Source organism: Muntiacus reevesi, chromosome 9 (assembly GCF_963930625.1).
Source record: "Muntiacus reevesi chromosome 9, mMunRee1.1, whole genome shotgun sequence".
NCBI classification, from domain to species: Eukaryota; Metazoa; Chordata; class Mammalia; order Artiodactyla; family Cervidae; genus Muntiacus; species Muntiacus reevesi.
In genome coordinates, this window is record NC_089257.1 from 2,107,409 (window position 1) to 2,126,000 (window position 18,592).

Here is an 18,592-nt window from a genome sequence, read left to right on the forward strand (position 1 = left end):
AGCTACCTGGGGGGCTACAGCCCATGGGGTCACAAAAGACTCAGATATGACTTAGTGACTAAACAATAACAACACCTTTATAGATAGATAGAGAAATGTATAGTGTATTTGTGTAATATATTTCATGTGATTATAATATAAGGCTTAAGTAATGACCTGAGAGAGGAGGATCTTCAAAGATCTACTTAACAGACAGGTCACTCTCCAGTCAATTAAAAAGTCATAGAGAGCCAGAGGGAAAAAAAATCATCATAAAACCCACAGAATATTACAACACTTCTGGCAAACTGGAAAGAGCTAATGAGCTGGGAGTTCCAGGAAGACCAATGTAGAAAAGCAATCAACTAAGTGTCAATCATGACAGGGATGCTGAAAGTATCCAGGCACCCAGACGGCTGGGGACCTGGGCTGTTTCCTACTGAGGAAACTAAGGAAATTCTGGGAAGTGTTTGAGCACAGGGACTGAGTCTGTCCTGTTCACCACACATCACTGCTTCCTCAGAGCGCAGGCCATTTCGTCGCCCTTCATCACACTGCACTCTTTCTCTCCGTTGGCTTCTCCAGCCACATTCTGCACCCTCTCAATGCTCTCTTGTGTTCAGGTCTGCTTTAGAGAGGCACGAAGTTCCATTGGTTCCAGCCGTGGGGCACAAAGATGCTCTGCATGTTGGAGCATACTCTTTGCATGACGTGATTGGCCTTGTCGACGTGGGAATACAAGGGGAACCCAAGTTTGTCCAGAGTCTGGACATGGACGCAGGTGAGGTAGGAGATGAGCCCCTTGGCCCGGTACTCGGGCAGGGTGCCTGCCATCCGCAGCTCTCCTGTCTGGTCCATTAGCATCCAGGACACAGGGGTCCCCTCGGGCCCCAGCAGGCATGAGCTGGGGAAGGTCTGGATACAGCGCTCGATGAACCTCCGGCTCCTTTCATTGCCACCAAAATACCAGAGCTTGTTCACCAAGACAGCATGGGCAGGATCCAGGGTTGAGAGTGTCAACATCTTTCGGTGGCTATTGGGATTGGAAGGAAAGAATAGTCCATAACAGTGAAACCCCTGTGTCCCTGTCCTTTGAAGTCAAAGGCTTTTGCTGTAGCCTCCCAGGCTTCCCCTGAGTCTCAAGAGACGATCTCAAGGGTTCATGAGCAGAGGGCTTCCCTGGTGGCTCAGTGGTAAAGGGTCCACCTACCAATGCAGGAGATAAGGGTTTCAGTCCCTGGCCTGGAAGAGCCTGCGTACATGGAACAGTTAAGGTTATGTGACACAAATATTGAACCCACACTCTAGAGCTCATGGGCAACTACTGAGTCCACCCACCCTGGAGCCATGGTCTGCACTAAGAGAAGCCACAGCAGTGAGGAGTCCGTGAGCTGTAACGACAGAGTAGCCCCCAGGACTGCACTTAGGGAAAACCTGCACGGCAGCCATGACCCAGCACAGCCAAAAATAAATAATTAATAAAATCTTTTTCTTAAGAGTTAATGGAAAGATCAGATCACGATGGAGGAATAGAAGGACATGTGCTCATCTCCTCCTGCAAGAGTACCAAAATTGCAACTAACTTTGAACATCATTGACAGGAGGACACTGAAACCCACCAAACACAGGCTGCCCAGGCTGAAGAAGCTGAAGCTGAGCGGGTCTGTGATGACCTACCAGACCTTCTAGAACTAACACCCAAAAGAATATGTCCTTTTCATTAGAGGGGACTGGAATGCAAAAGTAGGAAGTCAAGAGATATCTGGAGTAACAGGCAAATTTGGCCTTGGAGTACAGAATGAAGCAGGGCAAAGGCTAAGAGTTTTGCCAAGAGAAGGCACTGGTCATAGAAAACACCCTCTTCCAACAACACAAGAGAAGACTCTACACATGGACATCACCAGATGGTCAACACCGAAATCATATCGATTATATTCTTCGCAGCCAAAGATGGAGAAGCTCTATAGGGTCAGCAAAAACAAGAGCAGGAGCTGACTGTGGCTCAGATCATGAACTCCTTATTGCCAAATTCAGACTTAAATTGAAGAAAGTGGGGAAGATCAGTAGCCCATTCAGGTATGACCTAAATCAAATCCCTTATGATTATACAGTGGAAGTGAGAAGTAGATTCAAGGGACTAGATCTGATAGACAGAGTGCCTGAAGAACTATGGATGGAGGTTCGTAACACTGTATAGAAGGTGGTGATCAAAACCATCCCCAAGAAAAAGAAATGCAAAAAACCAAAATGACTGTCTGAGGAGGCCTTACGAATAGCTGAGAAAAGAAGAGAAGCAAAACGCAAAAGAGAAAAGGAAAAATATACCCACCTGAATGCAGAGTTCCAAAGAATAGTGAGGAGAGACTAGAAAACGTTCCTCAGTGATCAATGCAAAGAAATAGAGGAAAGTAATAGAATGGGAAACACTATATATCTCTTCAATAAAATTGGAGATACAAAGGGAACATTTCAAGCAAAGATGGGCACAATAAAGGACTGAAACAGCAAGAACCTAACAGAAGCAGAAGAGATTAGCAAAAGGTGGCCAGAATACACAGAGCTATACGAAAAGGTCTTCATGACCCAGGTAACCACAAACGTGTGATCGTTCACCTAGAGCCAGACATCTTGGAGTATAAAGTCAAGAACAGCATGTATACTATCTATGGTGAAACGGACCACCAGCCCAGGTGGGATACATGAGTCAGGTGCTCGGGCCTGGTGCACTGGGAGGACCCTGAGGAGTCGGGTGGGGAGGGAGGTGGGAGGGGGGATCGGGATGGGGAATACGTGTAACTATATGGCTGATTCATGTCAATGTATGACAAAACCCACTGAAATGTTGTAAAGTGATTGGCCTCCAACTAATAAAATAATATTAAAAAAAAAAAATAATAAAGTCAAGTGGGCCTTAGGAAGCATTACTATGAACAAAGCAAGCGGAAATGATGGAATTCCAGCTGAGTTATTTAATATCCTAAAAGATGATGCTGTGAAAGTGCTGTACTCAATATGACAGCAAATCTGGAAAACTCAGCAGTGGCCACAAGACTAGAAAAGGTCAGTTTTCATTCCAATCCCAAAGAAAGGCAATGCCAAAGAATGTTCAAACTACCGCACAATTGCACTCATCTCACAAGCTAGCAAGGCAATGCTCAAAATCCTTCAAGCTAGGCTCCAACAGTACATGAACCAAGAACTTCCAGATGTACAATCTAGATTTAGAAAGGTGAAGAAACCAGAAATCAAATTGTCAACATCGGTTGGATCATAGAAAAAAACAAGAGAATTCCAGAAAAACACTACATTTGCTTCATTGACTACACTAAAGCCTTTGACTGTGTGGATCACAACAAATTGGAAAATTCTTAAAGAGGTCTGAATACCAGATCACCTTACCTGCCTCCTGAGAAATCTGTATGCAGGTCAAGAAGGAACAGTTAGAACCAAACATGGAACAACAGACTGGTTTAAAGTTGGGAAAGGAGTATGTCAAGATTGTATATTCACCCTGCTTATTTAACTTACATGCAGAGTACATCATGTGGAATGCCAGGCTCGATGAATCACAAGCTGGAATCAAGAGTGACAGGGGAAATATCAACAACTTCAGATATACAGATGACACCCCTTAATGGCAGAAAGTGAAGAGAAACTAAAGAGCCTCTTGATGAACATGAAAGAGAGTAAAAACTGGGTTAAAACTCTACTTTAAAAAAACTAGGATTATGGCATCTGGCCCTATCTCTTCATGCAAACAGATGGGGGAAAAGCAGAAAGTGACTGAATTCATTTTCTTGAGCTCGAAAATCACTGCAGATGGTGACTGCAGCCGTGAAATTAAAAGATGCTTGCTCCTTGGAAGAAAAGTTATGATCAGCCTAGCATATTAAAAAGCAAATTATCAGCATATTAAAAAGCAAAGACATCACTTTGCCAACAAAGATCCATATAATCGAAGCTATGGTTTTTCCAGTAGTCATGTACACATGTGAGAATTAGACCATAAAGAAGGCTGAGTGTTGAAGAATTGATGCTTTTGAACTGGGTGCTGGAAATGACTCTTGATAGTCCCCTGCACAACAAGGAGATCAAAACACTCAATTCTAAAGGACATCAGTCCTGACTATTCATTGGAAGGACTGACGCTGAAGCTGAAGCTCCAATACTTTGGCCATTTGATGTTAAGAGCCAGCTCTTTGGAAAATACCCTGATGCTGGGAAAGATTGAGGGCAGGAGTTGAAGGGGCAGACAGAGGATGAGATATTTGGATGGCATCACTCGGACATGAGTTTAACCAAACTCTGGGAGACAGTGAAGAATGGGGAGTCTGGGGTGGTGTAGTCCATGGGGTGGCAAAGAGTCGGACGCCTCTTAGTGGCTGAACAGCACCAGGAGCCTGTAGACTCCAGGACTGGCTCACCCCAGGCTAAACAACTAATAGGGAGGAAGCACAGCCCCACCCATCTGCTGATAGTCAGACCGAGGTTTCACTGAGAGCCAGAAGATCTAGTTTTTTCCACCACCAGTCACTCCCATCAGCCTCATCCACCAGAGGGCATGTAGAAGTGATAAGTCAGTCCTGCAGCCTCCAGAACAAAACCAGTCACAGAAAGTCAATCAGAATGAAAAGGGAGAAGATTACCTCTCAGATGAAAGAACAAAATAAAACCCCAGGAAAATAACTAAATGAAGTGGAGATAGGCAGCCTTGCAGAAAAATAATTCAAAATAATGATAGTGCAGATGACCCAGGTTCTTGGGAAAGGGATGGGAAAGATAAGAAGTGTTTACAAAAGACCTAGAAGAACTAAAGCACAAGCAGAGATGAACAATACACTGGGAGGAATCAATAACAGAATAACTGACACAGGAGAGCAGGTAAGTGACTTGGCAGACAGAATGGTGGAAGTCCTTGCTGTAAAATAGAATACAGAAAAAGAATGAAAAAAATACATAAATAAGATAGCCTGAGTCCTCTGGGACAACTTTAAACACACCAACATTTGCATTATAGAGATCCTAGAAAGAGAAGAGAGAGAGAGAGAGATAAAGGACCTGAGAAAATATTTGAAGAGATAATAGCTGAAAACTCCTCTAATATGGGAAAAGGAACAGTCAACCAAGTCCAGGAAGCACAGAGTCCCAGGTAGGCTAAACCGAAGGAGGAACATGCTGACACACACAGTAATCAAACTGACAAAAATTACAGACAAAGATAAAATATTAAAAGCAACAAGGGGAAAAAATGGCAAATAACATACAAGGGAACTCCCATAAAGTTATCAGCTGATTTCTCAACAGAAGCTCTGTAAGCCAGAAGGGAATGGCATGATACATTTAAATTGATGAATAGGAATAAACTACAACCGAGAATATGCTACCCAACAAGACTCCCTTTCAGATTTGACAGAGAAATCAAAAGCTTTCCAGAGAAGCAAAGGTTAAGAGAATTGAGCACCACCAAAGCACTACCTTCACAGCAAATGCTAGAGGAACTTCTCTAGGCAGGAAGCCCAAGAGAAGGAAGAGACCTAAACAATTAAGAAAATGACAACAGGATCCTACATATCAGTAATCACCTTAAATGTAAATGGATTAAATGCAACAACAAAAAGACAGACTGGCTGGATGGATGCAAACGTGTGCATGTATTCACTTCCACTTACCACATCACTCTATGTAACCCCCCAAATTATATGTAATTATTTTATACTGGTAGCTTAATCATGCTTCTGTTATGGCTTGCAATTGTAATTAGCTTTTTAGTCTGGTTATTACTCGTGAAAACTGATAAACATCTTTTACTACTGTGATTATGTAGCTGGTATTCATTTTAATACCATTGCATCATGATCGGTCAACAGAAAACAACAGATTTCTATATCACTAAAACTACCACTTAATAGAAAAACTTGTAATCACTTTTTAAAATCCAGATGCATATTAGAATTATCTTGAATTTTCTTGGACAACACAAATCTGCCCAAAGTTCCAGATGTTATCTTAATGAGCAGCCATGTTTAAAAACAACTGGACTATATGATGTTTTACTTTTACCTAGTTTGTTTCACTTTTTTCTATTTCATGTTCAGGGCTCCCATTTCATTTAGCTTGTTTTCCAATTTCTCCATCTCTTTTTTGTTGTTCTTTCTCTAGCCTTTACCAAGTGCAGTAGAAAAGCTTTCATATTATATATATATATATATATATATATATATATACTATATATATACATATATATATTGAGTCTAATATATATTTTTTTAGAAAACATGAAATTTTGCTTAGCTAAATATTTGACATTTTTGGTTCCTTTTGTTTGACTAAGTATGAATAGACTGTTAGATTTCTAATTTATATACACTCAAAACTTTGATATAGTTTCATATATTCTGGCATCTAGTATTATTGCAAAAATTCTAGAAAGCTTATTATTTTGTGACATTAAAAAAAATTGAATGAGGCTTGAAACTTCTAATCCAATTCTGAAAATATAAATAGGTATTATGTTGTAAAAAAACAACAGGAGATTAACATGTTCAGTTCAGTTCAGTCGCTCAGTCGTGTCCGACTCTTTGTGATCGCATGGACTGCAGCACGCCAGGCCTCCCTGTCCAGCACCAACTCCCGGGGTTTACTCAGACTCATGTCCATTGAGTCAGTGATGCCATCCAACCAGCTCATCCTCTGTCGTCCCCTTCTCCTCCTGCCTTCAGTCTTTCCCAGCATCAGGGTCTCTTCCAATGAGTCAGCTCTTCGCATCAGGTGGCCAAAGTACTGGAGTTTCAGCTTCAGCATCAGTCCTTCCAATGAACACCCAGGACTGATCTCCTTTAGGATGGACTGGTGGGATCTCCTTGCAGTCCCAGGGACTGTCAAGAGTCTTCTCCAACACCACAGTTCAAAAGCATCAATTCTTCTTTGATTTCTTCTATGATTTGTTGGTTGTTCAGAAGCGTATTATTTAGCCTCCATATGTTTGAATTTTTAATAACTTTTTTCCTGTAATTGAGATCTAATCTTACTGCACTGTGGTCAGAAAAGATGACTGGAATGATTTCAGTTTTTATGAATTTACCAAGGCTAGATTTATGGCCCAGGATGTGATCTATTCTGGAGAAGTTTCCATGTGCACTTGAGAAAAAGGTGAAATCGATTGTTTTGGGATGAAATGTCCTATAGATATCAATTAGGTCTAGCTGGTCCATTGTGTCATTTAAAGTTTGTGTTTCCTTGTTAATTTTCTGTTTAGTTGATCTATCCATAGTAGTGAGTGGGGTATTAAAGTCTCCCACGATTATTGTGTTACTATTAATTTCCTCTTTCATACTCGTTAGCGTTTGCCGTACATATTGTGGTTCTCCTATGTTGGGTGCATATATATTTATAATTGTTATACCTTCTTCTTGCATTGATCCTTTGATCATTATGTAGTGTCCTTCTTTGTCTCTTTTCACAGCCTTTATTTGAAAGTCTATTTTATCTGATATGAGTATGGCGACTCCTGCTTTCTTTTGGTCTCCATTTGTGTGAAATATTTTTTCCAGCCCTTCACTTTTAGTCTGTATGTGTCTCTTGTTTTGAGGTGGGTCTCTTGTAGACAGCATATATAGGGGTCTTGTTTTTGTATCCATTCAGCCAATCTTTGTCTTTTGGTTGGGGCATTCAACCCATTTACATATAAGGTAATTATTGATAGGTATGGTCCCATTGCCATTTACTTTGTTGTTTTGGGTTCACGTTTATTCAACCTTTCTGCATTTCCTGTCTAGAGAAGATCCTTTAGCATTTGTTGAAGAGCTGGTTTGGTGGTGCTGAATTCTCTCAGCTTTTGCTTGTCTGTAAAGTTTTTGAATTCTCCTTCATATCTGAATGAGATCCTTGCTGGGTACAGTAATCTAGGTTGTAGGTTATTCTCTTTCATTACTTGAAGTATGTCCTGCCATTCCCTTCTGGCCTGGAGGGTTTCTATTGATAGATCAGCTGTTATCCTTATGAGAATCCCTTTGTGTGTTATTTGTTGTTTCTCCCTTGCTGCTTTTAGTATTTGTTCTGTGTGTTTGATCTTTGTTAATTTGGTTAATATGTGTCTGGGTGTTTTGCCTTGGGTTTATCCTGTTTGGGACTCTCTGGTAATCTTGAGAAAGAAGAATGGAACTGGAGGAATCAACCTGCCTGACTTCAGGCTCTACTACAAAGCCACGGCCATCAACACCGTATGGTACTGGCACAAAGACAGAAATATAGATCAATGGAACAGAATAGAAAGCCCAGAGATAAATCCACGAACCTATGGACACCTTATCTTCAACAAAGGAGGCAAGAATATACAATGGAAAAAAGACAACCTCTTTAACAAGTGGTGCTGGGAAAACTGGTCAACCACTTGTAAAAGAATGAAACTAGAACACTTTCTAACACCACACACAAAAATAAACTCAAAATGGATTAAAGATCTAAATGTAAGACCAGAAACTATAAAACTCCTAGAGAAGAACATAGGCAAAACACTCTCCAAGATAAATCACAGCAGGATCCTCTATGACCCACCTCCCAGAATATTGGAAATAAAAGCAAAAATAAACAAATGGGACCTAATGAAACTTAAAAGCTTTTGCACAACAAAGGAAATGATAAGCAAGGTGAAAAGACAGCCCTCAGAATGTGAGAAAATAATAGCAAACGAAGCAACAGACAAAGGATTAATCTCAAAAATATACAAGCAACTCCTGCAGCTCAATTCCAGAAAAATAAATGACCCAATAAAAAAATAGGCCAAAGAACTAAACAGACATTTCTCCAGAGAAGACATACAGATGGCTAACAAACACATGAAAAGATGCTCAACATCACTCATTATCAGAGAAATGCAAATCAAAACCACAATGAGGTACCATTACATGCCAGTCAGGATGGCTGCTATCCAAAAGTCTACAAGCAATAAATGCTGGAGAGGGTGTGGAGAAAAGGGAACCCTCTTACACTGTTGGTGGGAATGCAAACTAGTACAGCCACTATGGAAAATAGTGTGGAGATTTCTTAAAAAACTGGAAATAGAACTGCCATATGACCCAGCAATACCGCTTCTAGGCATACACACTGAGGAAACCAGATCTGAAAGAGACACGCGCACCCCAATGTTCATCGCAGCACTGTTTATAATAGCCAGGACATGGAAGCAGCCTAGATGCCCATCCGCAGATGAATGGATAAGGAAGCTGTGGTACATATACACCATGGAATATTACTCAGCTGTTAAAAAGAATTCATTTGAATCAGTTCTAATGAGATGGATGAAACTGGAGCCCATTATACAGAGTGGGTAAGCCAGAAAGATAAAGACCAATACAGTATACTAACACATATATATATATGGAGTTTAGAAAGATGGTAATGATAACCCTATATGCAAAACAGAAAAAGAGACACAGATGTACAGAACAGACTTTTGGACTCTGTGGGAGAAGGCAAGGGTGGGATGTTTCGAGAGAACAATATAGAAACACATATATTATCTAGGGTGAAACAGATCGCCAGCCCAGGTTGGATGCATGAGACGAGTGCTCGGGCCTGGTGCACTGGGAAGACCCAGAAGGATCGGGTGGAGAGGGAGGTGGGAGGGGGGATCGGAATGGGGAATACATGTAAATCCATGTGTAAATCCATGGCTGATTCATGTCAATGTATGACAAAAACCACTACAATACTGTAAAGTAATCAGCCTCCAACTAATAAAAATAAATGGAAAAAAACAAAAAAAACAAAAACAAAAGCATCAATTCTTCGGCGCTCAGCTTTCTTTATGGTCCAACTCTCACATCCATACTTGACTACTGGAAAAACCACAGCCTTGACTAGACGGACCTTTGTTGGCAAAGTAATGTCTCTGCTTTTTAATATACTGTCTAGGTTGGTCATAACATTCCTTCCAAGAAGCAAGCGTCTTTTAATTTCATGGCTGCAATCACCATCTGCAGTGATTTTAGAGCCCAAAAAAATAAAGTCTGACACTGTTTCCACTGTTTCCCCATCTATTTCCCATGAAGTGATTATTAAAGTATAGATTTTATTCAAATTTCACAAAATTTTATGCTAGTGTCTATTATTTGTTTTCATACCTTATTCAAGATTCCACATTGTGTTTAGTTGCATTGAGTAGCTTCAGCTGCATGCAATGAATTCTGATAAATTCCCTTTTTATTCTTTTACTAATATTTTCTAATTTTCCTTGTCATAGTTTCTTAGATACACTCATCATATAAAAGTGGACATTTAATTTCTAAATACATGGGTTTTTTAATTATCCTTGATATTAATTTCTTATATTGATATTAATTTCTCATTTAAATGCTTTCTTCTCTGCAATCACCTTCTGTGATTTTTCAGCCTTTTAACCTTCTTGAGGCTTCCAATGGCTAAGTGAAAGATCTCTCTGAGTAAATGTCCCATGGCATTTGAAAACATGTGGGTTATTTTCAAATTTCTTTCGATATTGGTTTTGAACATAATTCCACAGTGAGAAGAGAACAGATCCCATGTGATTTCAGTGCCTTTAGACCATGAGACTTTCTCACCTTGTTGAGTGTCCCTGGATATGTCTCACTGTCTCCTCGTTTATAGTCTATGGGAACTTGGATAAAATTTGTACCCTACTGCTGTGTGAAAATTGTATACATCTTAATTATGTTGAACTGGTTTATAGTGATTTTCAGGTGTACCATATCCTTCTAATTTTGTGTCTATTCATTCTATTAATTTTTGAGAGTTTGATGTTGAAACTCCAACTAAAAATGTTAGTTTGTCTACTTAAAAAAAAATGCTTGTAATATATAGTGGAACTATAGGTAACTTTGTTCTGTACTTTCCAAGTACCCTGTAAATGTGTCATCATACTGTCATAATTTTAAAAATAAAAAAATAAAATAAAAAGAGTTAATGATTAGGATCTGTGCAGCTATAGAAACAGAACAGCTGCTGACTTAGAAACTGTTAAGAGTTTAGACTACAGACTGGCCACGTGGCCGGATCAGGGAAGTAGCATACAGGTAAAGGCCTGACACACATTCCTAAGCTGTTTTTACAGGGAACAGGCCCCCTCCAGATGAACACTTCTGACTGCAAGAACATAGACCCCAGACTGATCAAAGCCAGAAGGTTGATTTTGCTTGTGACTTCACCTGACGGCAGCAGAGAACTGCGCACACGGTGATCGCGCGCGCTGCAGCCCCCGGGCTCACACTGCCTAAAGCCCTTCCCTGAGAACCATTGAGGAGTCGTGTCTTTTGAGCTTGAGCTGCCCATCTGACCCCGGACACACTGCTACCGTCATCCCGTATAAGGAACCAGCTCCCCACCCTCAGCAAGCAAGCGGGGGAAACCCCTGCTTGTCTTCACTTCCACCTGGTGCAGCAGGGGCATCGGTGAAGCTTTGCCTGAATTTCTTGTTGGGCTTCTAATCAGTGTCTGTTGCTTGGAGAAGGCCAAGCACCCTGGTCAGTATCAAAGTCACAAGTCAAGCAAAAACCACTACAATATTGTAAAGTAATTAGCCTCCTACTAATAAAAATAAATGAAAAAAAAAATAGCATGGAAAAAAAAAAGCCACAAGTCAAGGAATCTGCTGAGCCACCAGAATGTGGAAGAAGCAAGGCCGGATTCTCTCCTAGGGCCTTTGGAGGGAACATAGGTTTGCCAACTCCTGACCTCTACAACTGGGAGAATGCATTTCTGCTGTTTAAATCCACTCCAGTTTGTTGGGTCTTTTTGTGACTGTCCTAGGAGACTAATGCACTGGCTACTTCAGTGGCGACAGATATGACATTTTTGGTTTGGTTTTGTTTTATCCTGCCAGTGGCTTGTAGGTGAGGTCTTAATTAGTTCTCAGACCAGAGGGATTAAACATCGGCAGGCAGTGAAAATGCAGAGTCCTAACCACTGGGCCGTCTGGGAATTCCCCAGAGAAGATTCTATCAGACTTACCTGGATTTGTGTTTATCACCATTGACTGATAATTTTTTTTCCTCCAGCAGAGAAGTAGCCAATTTCTTTCCTGCCTCAGAGGCCATATAGAGAAAGCATTGTGTTTGCTGGACCTTGCCCAATTTGATAGCTACAAGATTTTTTATCACATCATCCAAGCTGGACTGTGAACCTGGATGGAGGAAATGAAGAATCATATGAGATATCATTGTTCATTTAAACATCAGGAAAAAGCCGTCCGATGACTGCAAAGTTTGTGGGTTTCGAATGATTAAAACTCGTGTTCCATCATGAAAAGACCTCTGTGGGATAATAGTAAATCACTCTCACATTTAAAAGAAATTCATTTCCAAAGCTGAAGTAGAGACACAGACATAGAGAACAAGCATATAGATTCCGAAGGGTCAGAGTGGAGGATGGGGCTGGGAGACTGGGATTGCCATTTTGTCCGATGTATATGATGGATGACTAACAGGAGCCTACCAGAGAGCCCGGGAAAGTACTCAGGGCTCCGTGGTGATCTACACGGAAAGGAAACCCAACACGGGCGATACGTGTGCGTGCACGTGGCCGCTTCACTGTGCCGTGCGGCAGAGCCTGACACCGCTGTGTAACCAGCTAAACTCCAGCTTAAAACATCAACATCGGGACAACGCCGTGATTCCTGCACACAGCACGGGACAGGTATGCTCATCAAAGGAGATGCGGTGAAGATGATAACCAACATTTATTGAATTTATTTAACATTCTGTGCTAGAGGTTGTTGCTATAGTGGTCCCGGTTTTTTCTTCTTTTTTCTCCTGAACTGCCTTCCGGGATTGACCGTGGACCTTGCTTTGGCCGATGCAGCAATAGCAAATGTGAGTGAGTAAGAAGCTTGAAAAGTGACTATGTATGAAGTTTGCCTTCTGTCTCTGCTCTTAAGAACCTTGGGTGACGTCTGTATATCACCCAAGCCGCTTCATCGGCACAGCCAGTAGCCAGAACAGACGAAGGCAGCGTTGACAGCCAGCCTCTAGATGGTGGCTAGCAGTGCCGCCAGTTCATGGGCAACCCCCAGCTGACTGAAGTCACATGGGTGAATCCAGGGGAGACCAGTGGAAGAATCACTCAGCTGCATCTCGTGCAAAGGGCTGACCCACAAAATTGGAGCTAATAAGCGACTGTGTCTTGCAGCCACTATTTTGGGGTGGTTTCAAAACCTGACTGATAAAACCAGGCATAGGGCCAAGCATTTCTCATTCAAGGCCTCACTTAACCTTTAAATAGCCTTATGTTTTGGGTACTATTATAATTGCTATTTTTACTCATCAGAAGGCTGATCCACAGAGCTCTTATTCCTCGTCTCAGACCACGCAACTACTAACAGGCCTAATAAGGTCACAACTTCAGGGAACACACTTTTTTTTTTTTAGATACACTGTAAGGCTTGTGGGATCTTAATTCCCTCACCAGGGATCGAACCTGGGTCCCTGGCAGTGAGGGCATAGAGTCCTAACCACTGACTGCCAGGGAATTCCCAAGCATATTTGTCATCACTAAATTCCTCCTCCGTAAGTATGATATACTGACACCATGGAGGTGAGGCAGAATGGAAGCTCTGCTCCCATATCATCGATCCTGGAATAAACCATGAATTTTTGTTGCTGTTCAGTCACTAAGTCGTATCTGCCTCTTTACGACCCATGGGCTGCAGCACGCCAGGCTCCTCTGTCCTGCACTATCTCCCAGAGTTTGCTCAAATCCATGTCCATGAGTAGGTGGTGCTTTGTAACCATCTCATCCTCTGCCACTGTCTTCTCCTTTTGCCTTCAGTCTTTCCCAGCATCAGGTCTTAATTCCAATGAGTCAAATCAGGGAGCCGTGAATTTTAACTATTAAGAAACTCTATTGCTCATGATTCTCTGTGTAAACCCCATACATGGCAGTCTTTAAGTTTTAATTCACTAATGTTGAAGGAGGTCATCAAAAAGACATGTTGCCTCTTGACTCGGGAGGCAACTGGAGGCTTCCCCCTCCCTCTCCTGTCCTTGAAACGAGTGCTCCACCTGCCTTCCAGAAACTGCTCCAAGGACACAGCCTTGAGACAGGAATGTGGTGTTCACACATCTGGACTGGGCACATGACTAAACCCAGATAAGATCACTGTGAAAATCTTTCAAGATTTTGGCAGGCAGGTGCGGGGATTCCCTCTTCCTGCAGTCCCCCAAGGCAAGCCTGGAAGGAAGTTCTCCTGCTTATGAAACTTGACGCCCAGCAGTCTGGAGTGGCCTGCCCCTTTCTCAGCCTCTCCCTCCCTCTCTCCTCCCAGCCGTGCGTTCATAGGGGGGTGGCTTTCAGACTCCACCTGGGAAGCTCCCCAGGAGCCTTGTGAACTGGCAGCTCTGGAGGTGCTGATGGCAGCTGAGAGAGAATGGACAGCCAGCTGAGTGTCTGGGATTGCAATAGAGACCTAGAAAGGGCGTATGTGTGTGTGTGTGTGTGTGTGTGTGTGTGTGTGTGTGTTAGTCACTCAGTCGTGTCAGACTCTTGCGACCCCATGGTCTGTAGCCCACCAGACTCCTCTGTCACTGGAATTGTCCAGGAAGAACACTGGAGTGGGTTGCCATTCCCTTCTCCAGGGGATCTTCCCGAGCCAGTGATCAAACCCAGGTCTCCTGCATTGCAAGCAGATTCTTTACCTTCTGAGCCACCCAGGAAGCCTGCTATAGAGGATAAAGGGGTGTTATTCCAGATGTAAAGGGGCCCTGCAGATCCGACATGGAGAGTCTGGCAGTCAGCCCACGTCCTCGTCCCTTACTTTGAATCTGCAGATGTTGCTTCCAGTTGATGACTTCTGGTGAGCCAAGGAATTCCTGACACTTCTTAGGGTCCTTGGAGTAGACTTGATAAGTATTGGTGTAGTGATCAAGGTCATCTGTCATCTCCTGTTTGGGTCAGGAAAGTAGAATCAACCAAAATGCATCTACTCAGTGATTGCCATGCTAGCTCTCAGTGTTATGTTGTATCATGATATTTTAAAAATACTAAAATATTGGCATTTTTTGTTGTATTGATTTTATTGAAGGACTATTTACATTATGAGATCAAGTCAAGGACTCCCTTATTCAAATAATGAAAAATGTCTTGAACAAAACTACTTCCAACTCAGTTATTGCTTTAAATTTTCAAAAGTAACAAAAATAATCTATTTAAAATTACTTTCCACCCCTCCAAGAAAGACATGAAGAAGCTTGAAAAGTGTCTGAGCACTGATTCTTGCTGTCTCCCGCTGCTCTTGAGAACCCTGAAGCTTCCATGTGTTGCCCAATCCACTTGCGTTAAGTGTGGTCAATAAACAGCAAAAACCAAGCTAGCACCTATGGCCAGACTTGGGACTGTGACCTACCTAGTCCTACCAGCTCAGTAAAATGACAATTGAGAAGTGAAATATTTGGCCAAAAGAATAAATCCTGCTTTAGGGCAAAGAAGTTTAGATTATGTGGACGATGAACATGTCTTGATTGAAACAGATGCAGGCATCAGGTCAGACGATTCTTCTATACATTGTGAAACCAAGAAAAAGATGATGAAATCGATTTGTTTTCTTTTAAAAAATACTCAAAGGCTTCTCTGGTGGTCTAGTGAAGACTCCATGCTTCCACTGCAGGAGGCATGGGCTGGATGGGGGGGCATGTGTTCCATCCCTGGTTGCGGAACTAAGATCCCACATGCTGCACAGAAGAGCCAAAAAGACAAAAATCATGCTATTGTTAAACCAACAACAATCCCGTCAGTAAACAAGCATACTCATTTAAGTATAACTAGTGAAATTATTAAAACTGACACAGGAGGATAAAGGAATAGATAAGATTCTGCACCTAATGCAGAATCGGAAAGCTTTTTTCCCTATAACTGGAAAATATGCAACACAACTGCACTTCCTATTCAGCAAGGGTTACTTCTGATCGAACTTTATTTTTAAGAGTAATGCCACCAAAAATGTCAATATAGGAGACTCCAGCCTCTGTCCCTCAAAATGATCAATAATTAGATACATCAATAATTAGATCAATTGTGCCTGCTACCCACACACACAGACACACAAAGGTATGAGAGAGCCCTGGAGTCCAGCAACACAGGAGAATTTAAAAAAAAAAAAAAAAAAATGAGACTAGCTGCCCCCAAAGAGAACAAAGACAGTCTGATTTCACCTGCATCACCCCATTCACCAAGCCAGCACTGCTCAGCGCCAGGAGGGAACCCCCAGCTAGAAAGCGCTCTCCCTCACCAAGCGAGGAAGCTCGGGCTGAAGGAGCAGCTTCCCTAGCCTTCTAGGGCACCACGCCAAGGTCCCAGTCTGGTTTCATCCCAGCCACGCTGGCAAAACTGAGATATATAGAGGTGGTTAGAAACAAGCAGGAAACGCAGGGGCTGCCAGAAGCAGCCACGTAACGGGTGATTCACAGTTCACCCTGCCCTGCCCTGCAGGGACACCCAGCAGTTTCTGCCCCTGCAGAAATCAGCAGGCAGCGCTGGACCACCGGCAGGTATCGTCCAGCTCAGCCCCACCGGGATTCACGAGCTCTGTGCAGCCACCCGAGACCCCTCCCACGCCCTCCCCGACCAGCTCAGGTCGCGGACCCGCGGCCAGCGCTGCCGCGGCGTGAGTGCCAGCTGACACCCGCCGCTGAGCACTCGTGAGCTGCCCCAGCTGCGTTCCTGCCGCCCCGCAGGTGACCGCCACTGGCCGGGCTGCCCTCTGCGCAGTGAGACCGCGCAGTCACGAGAGAGCCCACCCACAGCCGGGTGCCCACAGCTGTCTGGGGCCCGGATCGCGCCTGCACGCCGGCCCTGACCTGCCGCCGGCACGCCGCAGCCAAGCCCCCGTCCCCGATCTCCAATCGCTGCGCCCTCACGGCAAGGCCCGGCAAACGCTGCGCTGAGCGCCAGCAGCGAGGCCCCCAGGCGCCCGCGCGCCTGCAGTGCGTCCTGGCCCCGCTGCCTGCGGGCCCACCTCGCGCGCCTGTTTGCACACGGCCAGCCGCCACGCAGGAGTCTGCAGCTGGCCCCCACAGCCGTGTCTGCACACTCCGCCGACTGCAGCCTCGACTTCTGCCTGCCCCGGCCGCTGGCCACTGGGCCTGGAGGCGTCACTGAGGACCCCAAAAGCCTTGAAGCCACTGTCGACCCCCCCGAAATGCTCACCAAGGATCACACAGTTGTCAGTGTGGATCCCAGTAGCCTGGGTGGAAAACACATCACCCCCTAGCCCTGAAGACCAGTGCCACCGCGAGCCCCTCCACTCCGCGTCCTTCACCACTAGACCTGGGGTCACAGCACGTCCTGGAGAGCCCCAGAAAGTCACTCAGTCATGCCTGACTCTTTGTGAGTCCGTGGACTGCAGCCAAAGCTCTTCTGTCCATGAGATTTCCCAGGCAAGAATACTGGACTGGGTAGCCATTCCCTTCTCCGGGGGATGGAACTCGAGTCTCCCACATTGCAGGCAGATTCTTTACCATCTGAGCCACCGGGGAAGCCCTTATGCCTTGAATACACCTAAATCAGTCTCATGAAATCCCTCATCTTTGGGAAACCTCAAAAGAACCAATGTGTGAGTTTATTAAATTTCCAGAAGTAGAAGAGAGGAAAAGGGGGAAGAAAGTTTATTTAAAGAAATAATGGCTGAGAACTTCCCAGTTCTTGGAAGAAATTCGGATACACAAGTTTAAGAAGCTAATAGATCACCAAACAACTTAGAGAGGACCTCACTTAGATACATTAGAATAATATTGTTGAAAACCCCGTAAGGCGGTTATCAGTCGATTTCTCAGAGACCTTGCAAGCCAGGAGAAAATAGGGCGATATATTTAAAGTGTGGAAAGAAATAAGCTGTCAACCAAAAATACTTTAAACCAGTCAAATTTGTTCTTCAGAGACAAGACAGACTTTCACTAACAGATGAAAACTAAAGAAATTCATCACTAAAAGTCTTACCTTATAAGAAATGTCAAAATGGGAACAGTTCTCATAACAGTTCCAAATAATCCTCTTAAAATAGGCAGAGGAATTGAATAGACATTTTTCCAAAGAAGATATACAGATGACCAACAGATAAATGAACAAGTGCTTTATATCACTAATTATCAGGTAAATGCAAATCAAGACCACATACATAGCAGAATGGTTATCATCAAAAAGACAAGAGATAACAAGCATGCGGGGAGGTTTGGAGATAAAGGAACAGTTGTGCACTGTTGGTGGGAATGTAAGCTGGTACACCCACTACAGAAGTGGTACGGTGGTTTTCCCCCAAATTTAAAACAGAACTGTCATAGGAATTGGGAATCCCGTTCTGGGTGTACACCCAAAGGCAATGAAAACAGGATCTGGAATAGATACCGGTGCTCCTTGTTCAACACAGCATTATTCACAACAGCCAAGACGTGGAAACAACAAATGAATGGACAGAGGAAATGTGGCATGTCTGTGCAATGGAACATCAGTCATTCCGGAGAAAGAAGCAAACCCTGCCACTTGTGACACGTGGGTAGACCGTGTATGGATTGTGCTAAATGAGGCAAGGCAGGGAGAGAGACAAGTGCTGTATGATGTCTTTTACGTGTGGGATTTTAAAGCACTGAATCACAGA

General features: G+C 43.4%; 1 protein-coding gene across 5 annotated transcripts in view; it reads right to left on the reverse strand.

Moving 5' to 3' along the window:
* The window catches only part of LOC136174414 (glycine N-acyltransferase-like), a 60,307-nt gene that overhangs the window by 29,404 nt on the left and 12,311 nt on the right, over window positions 1–18,592 (reverse strand). For 3 of the 5 annotated variants that reach the window (XM_065944587.1, XM_065944586.1, XM_065944588.1), the window contains exons 4-5: window positions 14,762–14,888; window positions 11,962–12,133 (exon numbers count right to left, since the gene is read on the reverse strand). In XM_065944587.1, coding sequence (XP_065800659.1) covers window positions 11,962–12,133; window positions 14,762–14,888 — 299 coding nt within the window. Of the gene's footprint in view, window positions 1,013–1,100; window positions 1,232–11,961; window positions 12,134–14,761; window positions 14,889–18,592 lie in introns of those variants that run through there. The other 2 variants (XM_065944585.1, XM_065944589.1) reach the window with 2 other exon arrangements.